At 34.9% G+C, this 19,797-nt stretch overlaps 1 protein-coding gene across 1 annotated transcript in view; it reads left to right on the forward strand.

Moving 5' to 3' along the window:
* The window catches only part of DNAH11 (dynein axonemal heavy chain 11), a 160,717-nt gene that overhangs the window by 41,670 nt on the left and 99,250 nt on the right, over window positions 1–19,797 (forward strand). The window contains exons 25-38 of the mRNA XM_063303749.1: window positions 666–788; window positions 1,214–1,438; window positions 5,314–5,405; window positions 6,006–6,132; window positions 6,264–6,413; window positions 9,023–9,256; window positions 9,549–9,680; window positions 11,239–11,399; window positions 12,812–12,968; window positions 13,593–13,738; window positions 15,433–15,549; window positions 16,765–16,903; window positions 18,053–18,145; window positions 18,510–18,704. Of these exons, the coding sequence (XP_063159819.1) occupies window positions 666–788; window positions 1,214–1,438; window positions 5,314–5,405; window positions 6,006–6,132; window positions 6,264–6,413; window positions 9,023–9,256; window positions 9,549–9,680; window positions 11,239–11,399; window positions 12,812–12,968; window positions 13,593–13,738; window positions 15,433–15,549; window positions 16,765–16,903; window positions 18,053–18,145; window positions 18,510–18,704 (2,091 nt within the window). The remainder of the gene's footprint in view (window positions 1–665; window positions 789–1,213; window positions 1,439–5,313; window positions 5,406–6,005; window positions 6,133–6,263; window positions 6,414–9,022; window positions 9,257–9,548; window positions 9,681–11,238; window positions 11,400–12,811; window positions 12,969–13,592; window positions 13,739–15,432; window positions 15,550–16,764; window positions 16,904–18,052; window positions 18,146–18,509; window positions 18,705–19,797) is intronic.

Raw genomic sequence — 19,797 nt, forward strand, 5'->3', positions numbered from 1 at the left:
ATTGCTATTATGAAAGAACATGCATACGCACATTGGTGAAATGCTACTGAAAAGAACTCCAATGTGATCAAGTGTATGATCAGATTAATATTACTTTTGCAATGTTTTATTAATGCACTTGCCCACTGATAATGTAAGGGCCAGGAAAGATGGACCTGAGTAGAATTAACTGAACATGGATGCAAGTGTTTTCACAATCAAGATTTAATTTTAGAAGTGTTCCTACTTAAATTGAAATTCAGGAGGACTAGAACACAAGACTGTGTGAAAAAAAGGTGCCCTATTAGGAAAATCCTCTCACACTTATTCTTCCTATATTTGGGACCATATGGTAGTTGTTTCCAATAGAGGTCTGTGAAACGTTTTGAATTTGAATTGTTTTGAATTTGAAACACCAACTTCAAGTTCATAACATCCCATTCCCAGTGTGAAACAGCTGCTTTGAGTGCAAAACAGTGTTTTGCATTTGAAATATTTTGTAGATTCCAATTTGCAAAGATTTCATCATATGTTAATCACTTAAATAGTACACAAAATCTATGATATCAATCATATATAAATTTGATAAATTATAGTAATACATCTCAGGTGAATTGTTTAAAATATTGATTTAAATATTGCTTTGCTCAAAATGTGTCTAATCAGTTTTTCAATATGTTATCTAGATTCTGATAGAAATTAGTCAAATATGGGCTGCTATGGAATTTTCTTATGAAGAACATTACAGGACCAGTATTTCCTTGTTGAAAATAGATGAACAGCTTTTTGAGACTTTAGAGAATAATCAAGTAAGATGTGATTTACTAATGAATAAATGTGCTTGTTGTTGAATTACTAATGTGTTTTTTTTAAATGGACTCAACTCACATCTTTGTTTTCACAATTTTATTTACAGTGAATCTTAGCTGTCCCAGATGTTAGTCTGTAAAATTATATGTGTTCTTGACTGTATATGGTTTAACAAAAATTCCTGTCTGTGTAGGAGTTTGCAAAATTACAGGTCCTTGATGTCTCTCCTTTTCCCGTAGATAGTATGGAATCATTTAATAATATGCTGTCCATTTGCAAGGTTTGAAAATATCTTTTGCTGTGATTTACTGTAATAATAGCTTGCAGGAGATTTTTGTAAAACTTTTGTAGCTATGATTCCTGTGTCTCTTTGAGTAATTTTCTATATCCTTTAATTTCATTTCCCCCTTCTCTGTTTCTCAAGGTTCAGTTGCAAACAGTTCTGCAAAGTAAATATGTTGAATATTTCATTGAACAAGTATTAACTTGGCAAAAAACGCTGAATGTGGCAGATTCTGTCATTTATATATGGATGGAAGTTCAACGTACATGGTCTCATCTCGAAAGCATTTTCATTGGTTCAAATGATATCAGAGAACAGCTTCCTCAAGATTCAAAGAGATTTGATTGCATTGATGTGGATTTTAAGGTAATGAAAAATAAGTCTCCTAAGTATATCATAATCAAAATTTCCTTTTCTTTTCCTTTTTTAGATGTAACTTGTACCATAATTTTAAAAAGTATTTCCATGAAACATATATACAGTACCTATAAAATAATGTATATTTTAAATAATTAACCATATTAGTCCCAAAGATATCAATCGAAACAAATAGAAAACAAAATGATGCCCAAATCGTGTACACAAAAATATTTTGTGAACTATTTGCATTAAACATTTTCTTCAAACTGCATAGTTTAGAAGTAGTAAGAAACATTTAAAATGTATTTGTTCTGCCTTCCATTTCTTCAAAATGATTATGGCATATTTCATACAGAAGGAAAACTTTAGATCAATAGATCTTTAATAATATGGCATTTGAAACCATACTTCAAATTCTGAATTATTGTGAAGTAGCAAGTTTGGGTGACTTTTCTTGGCCTTAAGTAAGAGTATCTCAGCATTACCGGGTTCACTGTATTGCTGTGAGGTTTCAATACATTCTGACATTCTCAAAGAGATAAACATATAATCAATAAGTTTATAGATTCCATTCAAATGTTAATAAATCCATTCCTTGCAACCTGGGATGTAGAAAAGGGCAAACTATTGTAAAGTGATACTATTGAATTTTCAGTTTTAAAAGCAGTTTTGTATAAGGAAGCAATAAGAGAAGAAAACTGTCTGAGCAGTACTATCTGTTACTGCTTCCTTCAGAAAACAGGAAAAAGAATTAGTCCTACAGGAAAACATATCCCTGACCTTGACTGGTGTTGGAAAAAAGCTAAGTGGAACCAAATTAATTAGTATTATGGTAGGAGATCCCAAAGCATTAAGCTAGAGTGGAAGGTCGAGAAAATATTCTGGAAGAAGGCAGTGAAAACTATTTCCATAAAATTGCCAAGATAATTACATAGATGTGTGCATGTAATCACCCAAGCTGAAATTGACTCAAGGATTTTTTTTTAATTTACGGGGGGGGGGGGGACTAACTAGCAAGGCTAGCCCAAGTATGAAAATTCCTCCAGAACTTAGGCATCTTTTGTGAGGAATGGAGAAGCACATGGGGAAAATGTCCTTGTACATCCATTTGTTTAAAATATTTCTATATCTCTCTTAATATATGTGGTATTCCAGTATGATCTGGGCATTGATGAAAACAGAAACATGTGTTGATGTGAACCATGGTACTATTTTTGTGGGATATGGATTTTTATTCCCCACCCCCGAAGTGTAGCAATTTACAATAAATATACTGTTTCCTAGGAAAGATAAAGCATCATTTTCTGTAAATACTAAATTTGAATAATGTGTGGGATTATTTCATGAAGATAGAAAAGAAGTTAGCATTTGTCTGAAATCAGTATTTGCCAATATGAAATTGTCAGTTATTTGGTTTGATCTATGCAACATTGCATTTCCGGGGAAGCAATGTCAAACTAAAGATGGCTCCTCTGAGAGCGGCGCTGACATCCGCGGCCCAGTGAGGAGCCGGAGAATGGACTGGCTTCTCAGAATTCCTCTCTGGACAAGGAGAGGACCTGGGATTGCCCATATGTGCTCCAGACAGTAGCTCCACACGAGAAGACAATAAGACAGTGGTCTCTGGCGGATTTAGAGTCCTGGGAGCCGAGGGACCACCATCTTTGTCCAAGCCTCAGTTGGCACCTTTAAAGGATGCTGGATTTGCATATTTCCTTTCCTAATCACTGTTTTTTGGATATTAACTGTTTTTTGGATATTAAGAACCTTCAAAATGCCAAGTTTCATTACACTGGGTGAGTTCCTTCAATCTTTGGCAAAATAAGTTTTACAGAAGTTTAAGGACTTAAAAAGTTCTTATTTTGGAATGCACAGCAAAAAGGTGATTAGAACATTGCTTTTAGAAGGTTATAAATGGACTAAGGGCTAGATGGGTTTGAAATAAGATTTTGAAATTAATTACAAAAATCCTTCATGTGGGCTGTTTAGAATTTTATTTAAAAAATATGAAGATTTTGAAATTAAGTATAAGAAACCTTTCCATGGGAGAATGCTGTTGATTAGGAAAAAAAACATGATAAGATAGGACTTTGAAGTTCAGATGCTAGGGGGAACCAGAAAGAACTAAAGATTATAATTAAAGGAGAAGAGACCCACTAATACAGAATGGAGCAAAATACTCTAACTTTGGAAGAATTCAAGGATATTTGGGAACAATACACTCAGAAATTATCTTAAGGTTATATGCTATCATAAAGCTGGATTCAAAGAAGGTTATAAAAGAGGAACTGGTTTTACTGGGCAAGACAGAGACTGAGGCTGATTCAAATGTGAATTTAAAAATGACAGGTTACAAGAATGATATGGAAAAAGATGTTATACTGGATTTACAAATGAAACCAGATGATGTCTTAATAATTAAAAGGGATGTACAAATAACAAACCACAAGAGTGACTTGGATAACTTTCTTATTTTAGATTTACAAATAAGATGTGTTAAAGTTTTGAAGGAGCTTCTGAGAAGAGACAAAGAAAATGAAAAGAAATCAAATTCTGGGACACTATTTAAAGGGATTAAAGATCAAGATTGTTAAAAGCAAAGGGAGGAAAACAAAGTTGGTTTATTTGATCAAGGTTAAAATATATGTGCTGTTGTTTCTGGTAACTGTTAATGGATTTTTGCCGACCAGGACCGAATGACAACATTTTAAAGACTGGTTTATAGACAAGAGATGAGATATGGGAAGAAGAGATCTTTTGTTGTATTTTCAGAGAAAATGATAAGTTATTGTGTTAAAAGGAAAGGAATATAACATTCCTTTATTTGATTGGCTTATTTGATTAAGGTTAAAATATATATATTGTTATTTCTGGTAACTCTTAATGGTGTAAGAACTGACATCCTGGGTCCCAATAATGACCTGATTCATGCACCGTTGGAATATGCAGAATTCAGATTTATTGAGATTAGTGTACAGATCAAGAGAAAAGCTGTGATTGAAGATTCCCACCTAAACTACCTAGTTAAAACTTTCCAGTCACCCTGCTCCCCCCTTCTATTTCTTCCCACCTAATTCCAACAGTCAGCCATACCAAGCACAGATGTCTCTGGTGGTACAACCTTGACTCCCCCCCTCCCTTAGCCCAAACTGTGAAGTTTCACACTCCTTCCTATTCCCCCTCCCATCTGGTTCTTGACACGCATGGACTCATCATGGCAGAGGAACATGATCAGACAATTCAATCATTTGATTGCGGAGTCTGACAAATGGCCTTTGCTGACTAGGACTGAATGATGAGGTTTGAAGAATTTGCTTATAGATAAGATATGAGATTTGGGAAGAAGAGATCTTTGTTGTAGTATCAGAGAAGGTGATAAGTTACTGAAATTGTTTGTTCTTGTTGTGATGAATGGGGAAGTCATTTCTTTATATATCTTTTTTTTCTATATATTATTTTCCTTTCTCTTTGAAAAAAATCTTTGCACTTTTTATTTTCTATTTTTACTCTTTTCTATTTTTCTTAGTTTGTATTAGTTTTTTATCTTTGTATCTCTAAACTTTAATAAAATTATTATTTAAAAAAAGATCTATATGACATTGCATTCCATTCCTATTAAATCTATAAAATGGTCTGTTCACTCATGCGTGTGAGCAGGCATTGTTTCACAGCAACAGTTGTTTTTAAAATCAGGGCAACTGGGGTCAAGGTTTTCTCATGCATATTTGAGACTAACTTAGACTGGTACAAATATTATGCTTAATTTTCTGGACATACTGTATGTTTATATATCATAGCAAGGGAGTATTTTCCTCAAAAAAGAGGAATCACAAATATCTTTGTGCACAAATCAAAAGAAATATTTTTGCTCCTGTACCTAGGAATTAATGAATGATTCAGCAAATACCAGAAATGTATTGGAAGCAGCAACCAAGCCTAATTTGTATGAAATACTTCAAGATTTACAGCACAGGTATTGCTGAGCCTATTGTTTTTATCTAATATAATTAAATATATAATAGCAGCAAACAGTTACTGTATATATCATGGTTTGATAATTAAATGTTTAGAGTTTTATTTAAACTATGTTACTGATTTTTTAATTATAGATTTGCAGGGCTTAATAATAAATATTTCTACCACATGAAAACTTCCCACATTGACATTCCATGAATGCAGTCATTTTAACAGCATGTAATGCTTCTTTACTTGTATGGACTTCTTATTCAGTTTAGTGGATTGCTCATTAAACAGTTACATTTATTTATTGATATATATATTTCTTTACCGCCCATCTTGTAATGACAATTCTGTTCATAACCCTCTCATCTTCAGAACTGAATAGAGAACTCTGATTCATGCAAAGTATACTGTGTATATACAGTACATTTGAATTGTTCATAGTACATTGGGGTACCTTGTATTTAGTCATTCTTCTTATGAAGAACAGGTAAACCCTTGCATTCATACTGAAGGAAGTCTGAACTATTACCTTCCCTGATAATGAGCTATTAAAACTGTTGTGCAAAAAAGTTGTGCCTTCTTAAACAGAAATGTTCTCCTCAAATTTCAGGCTTTCCCTCTGTGAAAAGGCTCTTGCTGAATACTTAGAGACAAAACGTTTGGCCTTTCCCCGGTTCTATTTTGTTTCATCTGCTGATCTGCTAGACATTCTCTCAAAAGGAGCACAACCCAGACAGGTAAACTTCCTTGCAATTATATCTAAAGCATTAACTGCAAAGAAATGCCATATTAGAAAGTGAAATAAGGGGATGAATGAAATCTGAGTAAACCTACAGTTTTTTAATTGTATTCTGTTTTGCAAATGCAGGTGACTTGCCATCTTATTAAACTTTTTGACAATACTGCTGATCTTAAATTTCAAGACAATGAAGATCAACACAGCAATATTGTACTGGGGATGTACAGCAAAGAAAAGGAATATGTCCCATTCAGCAGACAGTTTGAGTGTGGTGGCCAGGTATGTTGATTCACTGAAGTGTGATATTTTTCTTTATGTGCTAAAGTTAGAAAATGATAAGCAGCACTTAACATAACAGAGACAGTTTTGACTAGGCATGAAATACATATAATGAAAAGTGCTCCCCATCTGTAATGCATAATACAATTTAAAGCAAGACAAAAATAAAAACATCAATTCAGATTGTATTTTCCTTTTTAAAAAATGAAATGTGTATTCAGAAAGGACAATGCATTTCTGATTTACCTAACTATTCTAATAGAATGGTCCTTAAAATGGTTCCACATGTGAAAATAATTATCTTTTGAGTGATAACATACTTAGCAATACAATTATGCTACTTTACAATGAACTTTTCAAGACAACTCCTAATAATCAAAATCACAGATAGCTTCCTACTCATATGTGTTTTTAAAGGTTCTTTTTAAAATGGCCCCTTAGACTCATCTGGATAGTACATCTATTTTGTAGCAGACAAATTTCTACTTTGGGTCATCTATATAATTTTCAAAATTTTCTTACCATTCTACTGTTGTCCTTCATTCTGGGAATGATCACTGGATCTTCATGTTATCAGATACACTTAATGATGGGAGAATTGGAAGAAAAGCTATGTTTAAACACTTCAGGCAATAGATAAGGCAACTTTGGCTGCATTTTCTGCTGCTGAAATTAAATTTCACACTATAAGCTGTCAAAATAAATATGTATTTTTGAAAGGCTATCATAAGCAACTAATATAGCTATAATGATCAAGGTTTAAATCCCAAAAGCAAAAAAAAAAGAATGGTTGATCATGCTTCCTTAAGGGTCATGTTGTATGGGAACAAGTGAATGTAGCACAGTGTGATGGAAGACATAAATCTCAAGCATATTAAATTACAGTCATAAAATTATGTAGGTTCTCCCTTCCCAAAAAGAAATCCTAAACACTTTTTTGGTTAGGTTCATATGCAGAAGATTCTTAGAATTATTATTCTCTATGTTCTTTCAACAAGTGCAATCATATAAAAATTTCCTTACATTTTTTTTCATACAGTTGCTCTTAGTTATTCTATGGAAACCTGTCTTGATTTTTGTTGTATGATTGTTTGCTTATTCACTTGTTCTTTTAAGTGTTATTTTCTCTCTGTGATTTGCACAGATGGGCTGTGTTCCTGTACAGACCCTCATTCTAGAATTTCCAGAAACGTTTACTGGGTGTCCCACTCACACAAACAAACAGTTCAGTTTGTTTCTTACTATCACTGTTCAGTTTAGTTTAAATAAAATATTAAATAAAAGTAAAATATAGAGTTATAGACCAAACACGCAGAAGTTCAAAAATCCATTATACTGCATCCACTAAAAACAGCTACTCATGCCTGCATACTGGAGATACCCCTGGGGAAACAGTAGTGTCCGTAACCTTCTAATTGTCATAGAGATGGTACAGAAATTGGCTACAATTCTAGAGACTTCCCGATCTTGGTCATTTAGTAGGTAACACACAATCACCATATGAGAGTGATCTAATAGTTTGTACTTAGAGAGGGACTAACTCTGCCATCCAAAGTGATAGATTGAACATTTCAGAAGCACATGCATTACTCTCTTGATTTCAACGTTTGAGCAGATACACAAACACTCTTGGCAAGAGATGCCATTGTCTCCGCCCAACAGTACCATTGAGGGGAGAGCATCCAAATGTGCCAATGTGAAGGCCCTCCTGTGAGAGGGGACTAATAAATGAAAAAGGTATTTGGGAATTGTAAAAGAGAAGTGTTGAGCTCATGGTAGCAGAGATGAGAAAAGTTGATGCTATCTCTTTGCAAATCAAGGTGTGACGTTTTCTTTTGAGCTCTCTCCAGGCTTCATCCAAACCTAGCAGGGATCCAGATTGGGGATGAGCACAGTGAATCAGGTCATCCATTGTTTGTTTCCACGAAGAAGATTGGTATCTGTCTGTCAGAACTAATTGGGCTAGTGATTTGCTTCCCCAAATTTGTTTAAGCCAATACTTCAACCGGCAGAGTCATAATCAAGCCTCAAGTGAGATCCAGCCAAGTTCTAGCCAGAGAAGTGCATTAGCAACAGAGTGGGGAACTTGAAGTAAGGATCTCAGAAATTTAGATTGTATGGTTTCTAAGGCATGGATGTCCTTGTAAGTGCAACATTGTGTGTCATACCGCAAAACACTAACACTTTAAAAAGTTTAATTGCTACAGTCACATATGTAGTTGTTACCCTTAGGGTGTTTGATTGCATTTGAGGCAAAGGATTGCATCTGAGGCTTGCAAAGAAGGGTTTGAAGAGTAAAGCTTCCAAGAAGAATATGACTGGAAATAAATGCCAAGATGCTTGAAAGCCTTGACCTGCTCAATTTGGTAATTACTGCTCTCCAAATACGGGAGTGGTTAGTATGCCGCTTGTGAAATATACTGTATGAGCACAAAATCATTCACACAGTGATAATCCATTTGTTGGTGTTTTATCTGAACTGACCCACCGAACTGAAGCCTGTATAAGTTAATTGAAGTAGGACTCCACTGAAATAAAGGCAACAAATTAATTATAAGTGCAACCGATTTTCTGTGAATTGAAAATGTGCCTAATTTTTACCTCAAAAGGTAGAAACCTGGCTGCAACTCCTAGAAGATACGATGCGTGAAACAATGCGTTGTCACATCACGGAAGCTATAACTGTTTATGAGGAAAAACCCAGAGAACAGTGGATCTTTGACTATCCTGCACAAGTAGCACTTACTGGTTCTCAAATCTGGTGGACTACAGATGTGGGAATAGCATTCGGCAGACTTGAAGAAGGGTTTGAAACTGCTTTGAAGGATTATCATAAGAAACAGGTATTGATGTTACTACCAGACCATATGTAAATAGGGTTTACAACTACATATGAAAGGGAAAAAAATAGCTGTTTGCCATGCGCAAAACTGTAAAACGGTGAGATGGGTGGCTATATAAATCAATGTTTGTTGGTTTAATTTTTATCCCATCTTTATTATTTTTATAAATAACTCAAGGCGGTGAACATACCAAATACTCCTTCCTCCTCCTATTCAGCTGAATGTCAATGATTTCTTGTATTTAAAATAAAACATAAAATTAAAAATATAAAATTATATGTGTCTTTTTCAGATTGCTCAGCTAAATGCTCTTATTGCTCTACTGTTGGGTGATCTGACACCAAGTGACAGACAGAAGATCATGACTATTTGCACAGTAGATGTACATGCAAGGGATGTGGTGGCAAAGCTTGTATCTCAGAAGGTAAACCCATGAGTCATTGTTTTAGATTTAGGCTGCTGTTCTGAATCTATCCTGAATCTATTATAAATATATATCCTTGGATTTAGATACTTTGGCTATATCTCCTGCAGTGTGCCTGGAGGGAGAATATACTAGTGTCTATTTCTTTTAAACTAGAGTTTCCTGTTACATCTGGACTCTAGCTGAGAGCCTCCATTTGCCTCATGGATTAGTATTTCCTGAAAATTCAGTTTCTCTTTTTATATCTCATCTCTCTCTGAACATGAGAATATGGCTTGAGAATAAATGCCTTAGGTCAAGCAATTCAGAGCTGAAGAAGAACACAAGAACAGAATTTTACAAGCTGAGAATGGAACCTCCCCCCCAAAATTTACCTTTTTTTATATCTTCATCTTGCTCTACATGAACTTCCTACAGTGGAATTTAGTGGAAATAAAATAAGGAGTGGTGTCAATATGTACTGTTGTATTTAACTAAATGAACATTTCTTCTGATAAGACATCCAAAGGATTGCATTGCTATTCCCCTAGCTGCAGTCATGGTAAAAGTATTTATTGTATATTTAGTACAATAAAATAGTACATTTTTCTTGACAAATAGAATGTTGAAGTGCCCTGCCTACTCTCATTGCCCACATCTCCAACATCTGTGCTTTGTGCATGGATACTTGCCTGCATTTGCTCCTGCATGATCTGGAAATAGGCACAGTTGGGATATTATATTGCTCAGAAACAAGTGTACATGGAGATTTACTGTATATATGCAGGCTTTCAGTCTTCCATGTTCACTACATGGATATCAGGGTTAGGGCTAGTTGGCATGACTCTACTCTTGGCTTAATCATTGACTGTAAAGAGAAATAAACACTTCTGAAAGGGCAAATCAAATGGTGCCATGATGTTTTTATGTAACAGTGTGTGTCTTCTGCCTTCATGTTCTAAAGCCTGTATGGTTGACATTAGAGGATATTATAGGCAGTAGACATTAATTTCTGTAACCTAGGAAATTCTTCATACGCCAAAAACATGAGACAAAGCTCTTAATTTCCACTGACATCACTGATATTTTAAAGACAATCCAGGTGGTGTATGATGTTCCAAATGGTAGAAAAGAAACAAATGAGACATTGAGGATATAATTGTTTGATGGAACCCAAGGGGTGTCAACAAAAATGAAATAATCAGATCTGAGGAATCAAATGATATGAATGATGCTGGAAGGCACATATAAAATTGAATCGTATCGAATACCTGCAGTTTGTTCCTTGTTAATACTAAAATGGGAGAGAAAATTATTTTGGCAGAAATTTTAATATCGGTTGCAACTAAAGCCTCCATTAAAAAGGCAATCATATATTGCATTTAGTTTGTTATGGTGTAGAGATGCCCAGGAATGAATCTAATCTCTTATAATTGCAGACACTGGAGTTACTTCTGACGGATTGTGAATGAGGCTGGTGATGACAGCTTAGGGATTTTGGCATGACTGGATTCTTTATTCTTTAACAACATCTGCATAAATAACAGTTTTGCAATGTGGTATGGTGTTTTTTTTACAGGTTGCTAGTTCCCAAGCTTTTCCGTGGCTGTCGCAACTACGCCATAGATGGGATTGGGCCCTGAAACACTGCTTTGCCAACATTTGTGATGCTCAGTTTCAGTATTACTATGAGTATTTGGGAAATACCCCTCGGCTAGTTATTACACCTTTGACTGACAGGTAATATGACTCCCCCCCCCAAAAGAGTCCCCCCTTTGGGGAAAGATGGGTGGTGGCAAAATTTGATAAATAAATAAAATATTTGACTAACGGTGGCCCCACCCTGAGCTGTCTTGCAGAATGTAAAATTGTACATAAAATCTCATATTATCCTTTCCAAAGAATTGGAAATAGAATTTCTTAATATAATAAAGTCCTTTTTTTTTTAAAGTACAATTATAAGGTAATGTAATTGCATTGGGTTACAAAATATCCCTATCCAATCTCCTCAGTTATATAGGAAGGCTTGGGTTGGCATTTAAAAGAGCTTAAAGCTCTAGGATGAATCAAACACTTCTCTTTGAAAGATTGAAGCAGAAATATTTTGGGAAAGCTCATACAGTTGCTTTCCTAGCTGTTTGTGCAAGGTTGCATGCACAGCCACTTCACTACCTACAAACCTCTGCATAGTCCTATTAGGTTTATTTTCAAGAAATTAATTGAAATAAAAATTTGGGATGGAAGGAATGAGCAAACTGCATATCTGAGAAAGGGAATGTCAGGTTTAATCTAGTGGTTAAGGCAACAGGCTAGAAACCAGGAAACAGAGAGTTCTAGTCCCACCTTAGGTATGAACGCCAGCTGGGTGACCTTGGGCCAGTCACACACACACAGCCCAACTCACCTCACAGGGTGGTGGTGGTGGGGAAAATAGGAGGAGGAAGGAGTATTAGGTATGTTCACTTGAGTTATTTATAAAGATGATAAAGGTGGGATAGAAAATAAATAAAATTTAAAAAATTCACTTTTTGTATACCATAACAACCATTTTATATGACAGCTGAGCTGAAGAAATATGTAAGTATTTCTTACTTAATGCAAGCTAAATTCCTACATTTTAATCCATAGAGGAATATGTATGTTGCAATTCTGCACATGACAACTTAAAAGTATGTTTTGAATGTATTGAATAGACTCTCCAGTTAAGCTGCTATGCATGCATCTAGAAATAAGCCCATTCAATGCAGTCAGACTTACATATATATAAACCTATAAATGATTGTTCTATTAGATGGTGTGTCTTATACAAAACCTGCATAGCCATGTTGTTGTGGAAGGATCAAACTAATTTCTAAGACATACTATACTTTTTTTCTTCTTTATATGCTGTGCCAATTCCCCATTTTATGGTATGCTCATATTCTTCCTACATTCCTCAGAGTCACTTATTTGCCATACTGTGCATCTGTTCTCAGTGTTTTAAGCAAGAAATAACAACATCATGGAATTTATTTATTGAAGAATATATTTATTTGAAAAATGTAACACAAATTCTTCAGTTTTCGTTGCTCTTGAGCTTGTGGTTTTGCACTGTCCATCATTAAAGAAAGTTTATGTTTATGTTATTGTAATTGTGCTTTTATTGTTTAAAGGTGTTACATTACTCTTACCCAATCTCTACACCTAACAATGAGTGGGGCTCCTGCAGGTCCTGCTGGGACAGGCAAAACAGAAACCACAAAGGATCTTGGACATGCACTTGGAATGATGGTCTATGTTTTCAATTGTTCTGAGCAGATGGACTACAAGGTGCTTTGGTTATTTTCAACCATTTGTCTTCAAAGAAAGACTATAAGAATGGTTTTCTCTCTCTTTTTTTCTGTCAGGAGGATAGGAAGAGTCACTGTTAAAGGAGACTAAATCATCCAGAATCAAAGTGGGCAGACATTATTTTGAAGTAATCTTTTCAGTATTGGAAGAATTCTACCACTTGGGTGGAAGAAGATTTAACAAGTTTTCTTTTGGCATTTTCTCTTTTTATGCTAATTTTTATGTATTTTTAAAATGAAGAAAATGAAGCATTGCTTGGTATTGTTAAAAATAATTAATTCAAGTATCCATATTCAAGAATATAAAATGATATCAGTAGAATGGGACTAAACCACATCTGGAGTGTCTCCTTAAAATTTGTCCCAATTGCAAGCTTTGTACTGTAGTTTTTATTCTTTAGAACTCAACGGCATGTTCTGATAGCAGTTGACAAACACATCCGTTCCTATATCTATACAGACCAGTACCTTTATGGCATCTTGAGCTTAGTAGACAGAGGAACTCTAGAGTTGATAATGAATTCATGATTGAGTAAAATAATGCAAACATTTGTGCTTGTTGTTTACAGAAAAATAATTAATGTCTTCTTTATTTCTCACATAGTCCATAGGAAACATCTATAAAGGTTTGGTTCAAACAGGTGCTTGGGGGTGCTTTGATGAATTCAACCGAATTTCAGTAGAAGTTCTTTCAGTGGTGGCAGTACAAGTGAAAACTATCCATGATGCCATCAGAAATAATAAAAAACAGTGAGTATTAGCTATTGCCTTAAATATTTATAGGGATTAAACATATGAAGATATTAATAAATTACCTGCCAGTACTGAATTTGATTTTTTATAGTATTTTTGTCTCTATATATGTATTAATATTTGTCTCTACATAATGGTTTGGTTTTCACTTAGCATGACCAGTGAATGAGCCATAGTATTTTTAAGGCATGATTATATCTATCTGCATTGGGCAAAACTAGCTAAATGTGGTTCATTCAATAAATTCTGGTTAAGCAAATCACAGGCTGAGACAGTGAGTCTTTCTTTAACAGTGTGGTGGGAGAATGACTATCACATTGAGGACTGCAAGTCCATTTGGCATATGGCAGTCTGTTTAGCACTTACAGTTCCAGCCTCCAAAACTGCCGTGTTGGTATCCAGCCTCTTCTGCCCAATCTCTTACTTTCCATGGGATAAATCTTCCCAAAACAAGTTACAAGTAAAATTAAAATACTTGTTAAAAGTTAAACAATATTAACCAAATAATAAAACAACTGGAATACCCTTTTTACAGACCTTGTGAATAGATAAAGATTATCCAGTCAGCATTACCTTTTACCTCACATTACCAGAATCCTTCCTGATAATTGTTTTGCTATCATTATATTTATTTAGTTAATCAATTAGGGTTTCCCTTTAGAAAGAAAAATAGGGCATAAATACACATTGGCTGTATTTTATATCATGCTGAGGCAAAATATAATTTGCTTTTGGTTTAGTTTGAAATACAAAGCTGCACATTGTGCCTCAGCTTTGCGTCTGAATCAGGACATTACAATTTATTCAGTAACATTGTTTTAAAATATTCTAACTTAATGGTAAATGTGAATGCTGTCACTGAAATAAAATGAACCTCCTTTAAACATGTTCAATGGCATAAGCATGTATAATATTTTTCCTTTTAATAGCTAGAGCTTCTATGACATCTTAACAGTATTTTTTTAAAGTTCCCCCAGGAGGTTTCTACTGAAAATTGGATGATTGGGCAGCTTGAGTGGTATTTAGAACTTGTTGTTTATTCGTTTAGTCGCTTCTGACTCTTTGTGACTCCATGGACCAGCCCACGCCAGAGCTTCCTGTCGGTCATCAACACCCCCAGCTCCCCCAGGGACAAGTCCGTCACCTCTAGAATATCATCCATCCATCTTGCCCTTGGTCGGCCCCTCTTCCTTTTGCCTTCCACTCTCCCTAGCATCAGCATCTTCTCCAGGGTGTCCTGTCTTCTCATTATGTGGCCAAAGTATTTCAGTTTTGCCTTGAATATCATTCCCTCAAGTGAGCAGTCTGGCTTTATTTCCTGGAGGATGGACTGGTTTGATCTTCTTGCAGTCCAAGGCACTCTCAGAATTTTCCTCCAACACCACAGTTCAAAAGCATCGATCTTCCTTCTCTCAGCCTTCCTTACGGTCCAGCTCTCGCAGCCATATGTTACTACTGGGAACACCATTGCTTTAACTATGCGGACCTTTGTTGTCAGTGTGATGTCTCTGCTCTTAACTATTTTATCGAGATTTGTCATTGCCCTTCTCCCAAGGATTAAGCGTCTTCTGATTTCCTGACTGCAGCCATAGACTTTCCTTGTGTTTTGAGTGTAATTTACAAGGAAACTGAAACCAGAGACAATTACTTCAGTTGTAACAAAGTTTGCTGTTACTTCTTTATTAATGCAGATTCTTATTCCTTGGAGAAAACATTACATTGAAAGCATCAGTGGGAATATTTATTACTATGAATCCAGGCTATGCTGGCCGAACAGAATTACCTGAAAATCTTAAAGCTCTATTCAGGTGAGTATGAAGAACAGTACAAGGCTTTCAAAACATTTATGCCCCCTAATGTCAGTTCTTTGATTTGCAATAGTTAACAACTAGAGCTTTTTAATATAATAATTTAATGAAAGAGCTCTTCAAAGTTGCTGGTTTGACACCCAGCAGAAAGATATAAGAGATGAGATTTTTTTTTTAACTTTTTGGCTAAATGCACAATAAAAGAGATTTCTTATTGGAAACTTAATCATGAACAGGAAAAACATAAGTAACAAAGTTACAAGATAAACTTAAAACAGCTTCACTGATTTTTGTTGGAGCACTGAGCCATATTTCCCTGTCCCCTTCTATTTTAAAAAGCCTCCATTGTGTACTTTAATGTAAAGTCTTTTTTATTTAAGAATACTTGATTAAATATATACTTAACATATTTTGAAGTAGAAATGCAGAACACAGTCACATATCAGTCCCTTTGCCACTGCATAGTATAAAAAAGGGGACCATTCTCTTTAGCAACACTTTAGCTCTTTGCAAAGCAAACAAGCCATTTAGATGCTCAAAACGAAGTAATGTAACTTGATCAACTAAAATTCCATACATCCATACATTTCCTTAGCTTGAAAAACTTAATTGAAAATCATTGTTTCTGTTGAAAGGTGTTAAGATTACTTAATTCTTAATTAAACAGTGGAGTATCAAAATCGCAAGTTTATTACGAAGCATGCATCAGACCTAAATCTTTCGATCCATTCTAATAAGATGATTTTGGCTATTTTCAGAGACATTTGACTTGATGAACTGTTAATACTATTCCCAAACTTTTTCATCCTGAAAGAAATTAAATCCAAAAATCTTGTTTTTACCTGTATGTGGGAGAAAAAAATCATCTTGGAGATTACCTGTTAAGTGACAGCTTCCTGTATTTATTTTCTGCAATAAAAGTTACTGTCTGCAAGGGATTGCAAAAACTAACTTGAGAAAACTGACATTTTCAGCTGTGTTTGTTACGGTGGTAGTAGAAAATGCTAATAATCAGCGAGTAGCATTGCCCTTATTTTATTTTGAAAGACAGTGTTTGTTAGTGTGTAATTATTTGCTCTCTTCAGCTCAGGGAACTACGTTTGTGAAAATCACTGCCTCGAATTAGGAGAGTTAGTTTTCTTATTCTCACTACGTTCACGTTATAGTCTCTGATTCTGGTTTAATGTCTTCTGTTTTGTTTTGTTTGTATTTTAGACCCTGTGCAATGGTGGTCCCTGACATTGAACTCATCTGTGAAATAATGCTGGTGGCTGAGGGGTTTATTGATGCACGCTTGTTAGCCAGAAAGTTTGTTACCTTGTATACTCTTTGTAGAGAACTTCTCTCTAAGCAGGTAAGAAAGATCTCTTGGGCCTTGTGCTTCAACAAAGCCAATTAATATTTTTGAAAGCAAAGAATTGCCTGAGTTATATTTGAAAAATTAAGTGAAATATCCAGTTCATTACATCTGCAAGTCAAGAGAGTCCTAAAAAGCTATCAAAGTACTTCTGGTAAAAGCCATTTGGGTTTGTTATTTAAATGTTGATATATTTTTCAAAGGCATAGCATGAAGAAAGTGACTAGAGATATGTTTTTCTCTTTCTTTCATATATAATACTAGAAAACAAGGTTAACCAAGGTTAATTATAGGCAATTTAGTATAACTTAAGGGAAAATATTTCTTCACCAGTTGCATTTAGTATGTTCTGAAATTCACTACCCCAAGATAGAATGATGGCAATCAATTTCCTAGGGCATTCATGTCCTCCTTCTAAACTTCCATATTTGGTTGGCCAAATGGGATATTGTATTTGATAAGCTTTTGGTGTGATCCAGCATGGCTCCTCTACTCTAACATAAAATAAAACCTTTACAGACAAAGAATAATGTTATTTTGTCCTAGTTTTCATGGCTAACAAATAAGATGCTAACTTAGCAAAGAAAGTGAATGAATTATATCATAATCTGGGTGTGTAGCCAAAAATAACTTAATGTTCCATCATGCGACTTTTTGTTGTACATAGAAGATTATATGTTATGGAGAAGGATTGAAATTTCTTTCTCATTTGCTCTTTTATATGTGTAGAAATATGATGTGGGTTCATTCTATAATTTGGGATGGAGAAAAATTAGCTTGGTAATAATTTTATTATATCTTCAAAATCAAACTGAACAGAGTAGGGAAGTACTTACCTTATGAGTCAGATGCTACCAGAGCACCTTCTTCATTTACCATTGTAGCTATTTTTAAATATACTATTATACATAATTACTTTATTATAACTTGATTAACTTTATTAATCTGAATTAATTTAGATTTGAATAACGGAATATTTCATTTTAGAATTTCATCCCATCATAGACCACTAGTAATGTATAATATAAAAAATGAAAAAAAGAATAGAACAACTTAGTTTCTAGATTTTAAAAATATAAGATGAAGGACAAGTTAGTAGATTTTGAAAGGGATTTTTAAAACTTTCCTGCATGTATGTCATCACAGGATCATTATGATTGGGGTCTTCGGGCTATTAAATCTGTCTTGGTAATTGCTGGTTCTCTGAAGCGAGGAGATAAGGCTAGACCTGAAGACCAGGTATGCAACATAATATGGAGATATATTTCATAAATTTGCTTCCCAAACTTTTCAAAATCCAGGCACGTTGGAACTGCGGTTTTGCAAATTCCCAAACAGGCATTTTGTCATGACCATCCTGACAAGGAATTCTCTCCTCTGCACATGCAGAGGACACCAAATTAGAAAAGCTACAATTCTTCCAGTGTGTCTTTGATAATAAAAATTATATCCCTTTAATTGGATGATATTTTTTGTTGTTGTTGTCACTGAGAGGAGCAAATGCATATATTCATATAGATTTTTTTTCAAAGTATATTTTGACCAGTGAAATTGATCAGAAACTTTCTAAGTATGATAGTATGTGGCTTATTGCCTTTTCCAGATACTTATGCGGGCCTTGAGGGACTTCAATTTGCCTAAGGTAGTAACAGATGACATCCCCATTTTCATGGGCTTAATCAGTGACCTCTTTCCAACTCTGGATGTTCCAAGGAAGAGGGACTTGCAATTTGAACAGATGGTTAAACAGTCTACCCTGGAGCTTCACTTACAGCCTGAGGAGACCTTTATTCTCAAAGTAAAAAAATCCATTGCCTTTAATTACACTCTGTAAAAAAAATTCAATCAAAATAATTGCAGACAGGTTGTACTGGGTATGAAGGTTATCCTTATTGACCTTACTGTGTTCTCACTGTGTCCTTAAAATGCTAGTCTTTCAGTAGCAGTACTGTATGTTAGTAATTCAGTGTTAATTAGAATACAAGCATATTATCATAAACACATCTGGCATGCACTATTTTGTCATAGAGATGCCATTCCTCCCCCTATTCCTGCTTTTTCTTTAATAATTTAGTGCTGCTGGTTCTTAGCTATTGGTGTTAAACTTTAATACAGTACAAAAAAATGGAAACATCACTTCATTGGGGATTCTCAGTTGTCTGCTTTGCTCTTTTGCTTGATAAGAAAAAGAAAAGAAAACAGAACAGAATGAATCTCTGGTATAGGAGAATGTCTGTCGGCAATAAAGCTCTGCTCCCAAGATATCATCAGGACAATCAAATTTGCCTGCAGTGTGAATGGATAAGTGTTAGTAGATAAATCAGATTTTCAAGGTCAGAGCCCTTTTGTTCATCTGCCATTAATAATTTGGCCCTGATCTCATTGTAAATGGGGTTGTTGAGGACATAATGAATAATGTCCTCCACTTGACCAATGCCATAAGGACAGAGTCGTTGTTCGACAGGGAGCTTATAAAACCTACCTTCGAGATGTGTGGAGGGCATGGCCTGCAGGCGAAGGGATGTTAAAGCCCTTCTCAATGAAATATTGGTTATGTTAACCAGGTACTGGGAGAGGCTTCTATGTTTTTTATAATGATGGTACCAGGATGAAAATTTGGATGATTGTACGACAGTTGCTTCTTTATTAGCATCCCTTTCAAAAAGCCAATCTCTAATATTTTCTCTATTCTAAGATCTAAGTTCTCCCAAAGGTGGTAGGGAATACATTTGTAAAATGGGTGACAAAAGTTTGGTCCACTGATTCCCAGCTGTGTAATGGACAAAACAGTTTGGCAAGATGAGATTCTTGAAGTCTTTCTAATTTCTTATAGTGGCCCAACAATGCAAGGTATATTCTAACAGCGATGGAAGGCAGCCCTACCTCTATCC

This window comes from Candoia aspera, chromosome 4 (assembly GCF_035149785.1).
Source record: "Candoia aspera isolate rCanAsp1 chromosome 4, rCanAsp1.hap2, whole genome shotgun sequence".
Classification (NCBI taxonomy): Eukaryota; Metazoa; Chordata; class Lepidosauria; order Squamata; family Boidae; genus Candoia; species Candoia aspera.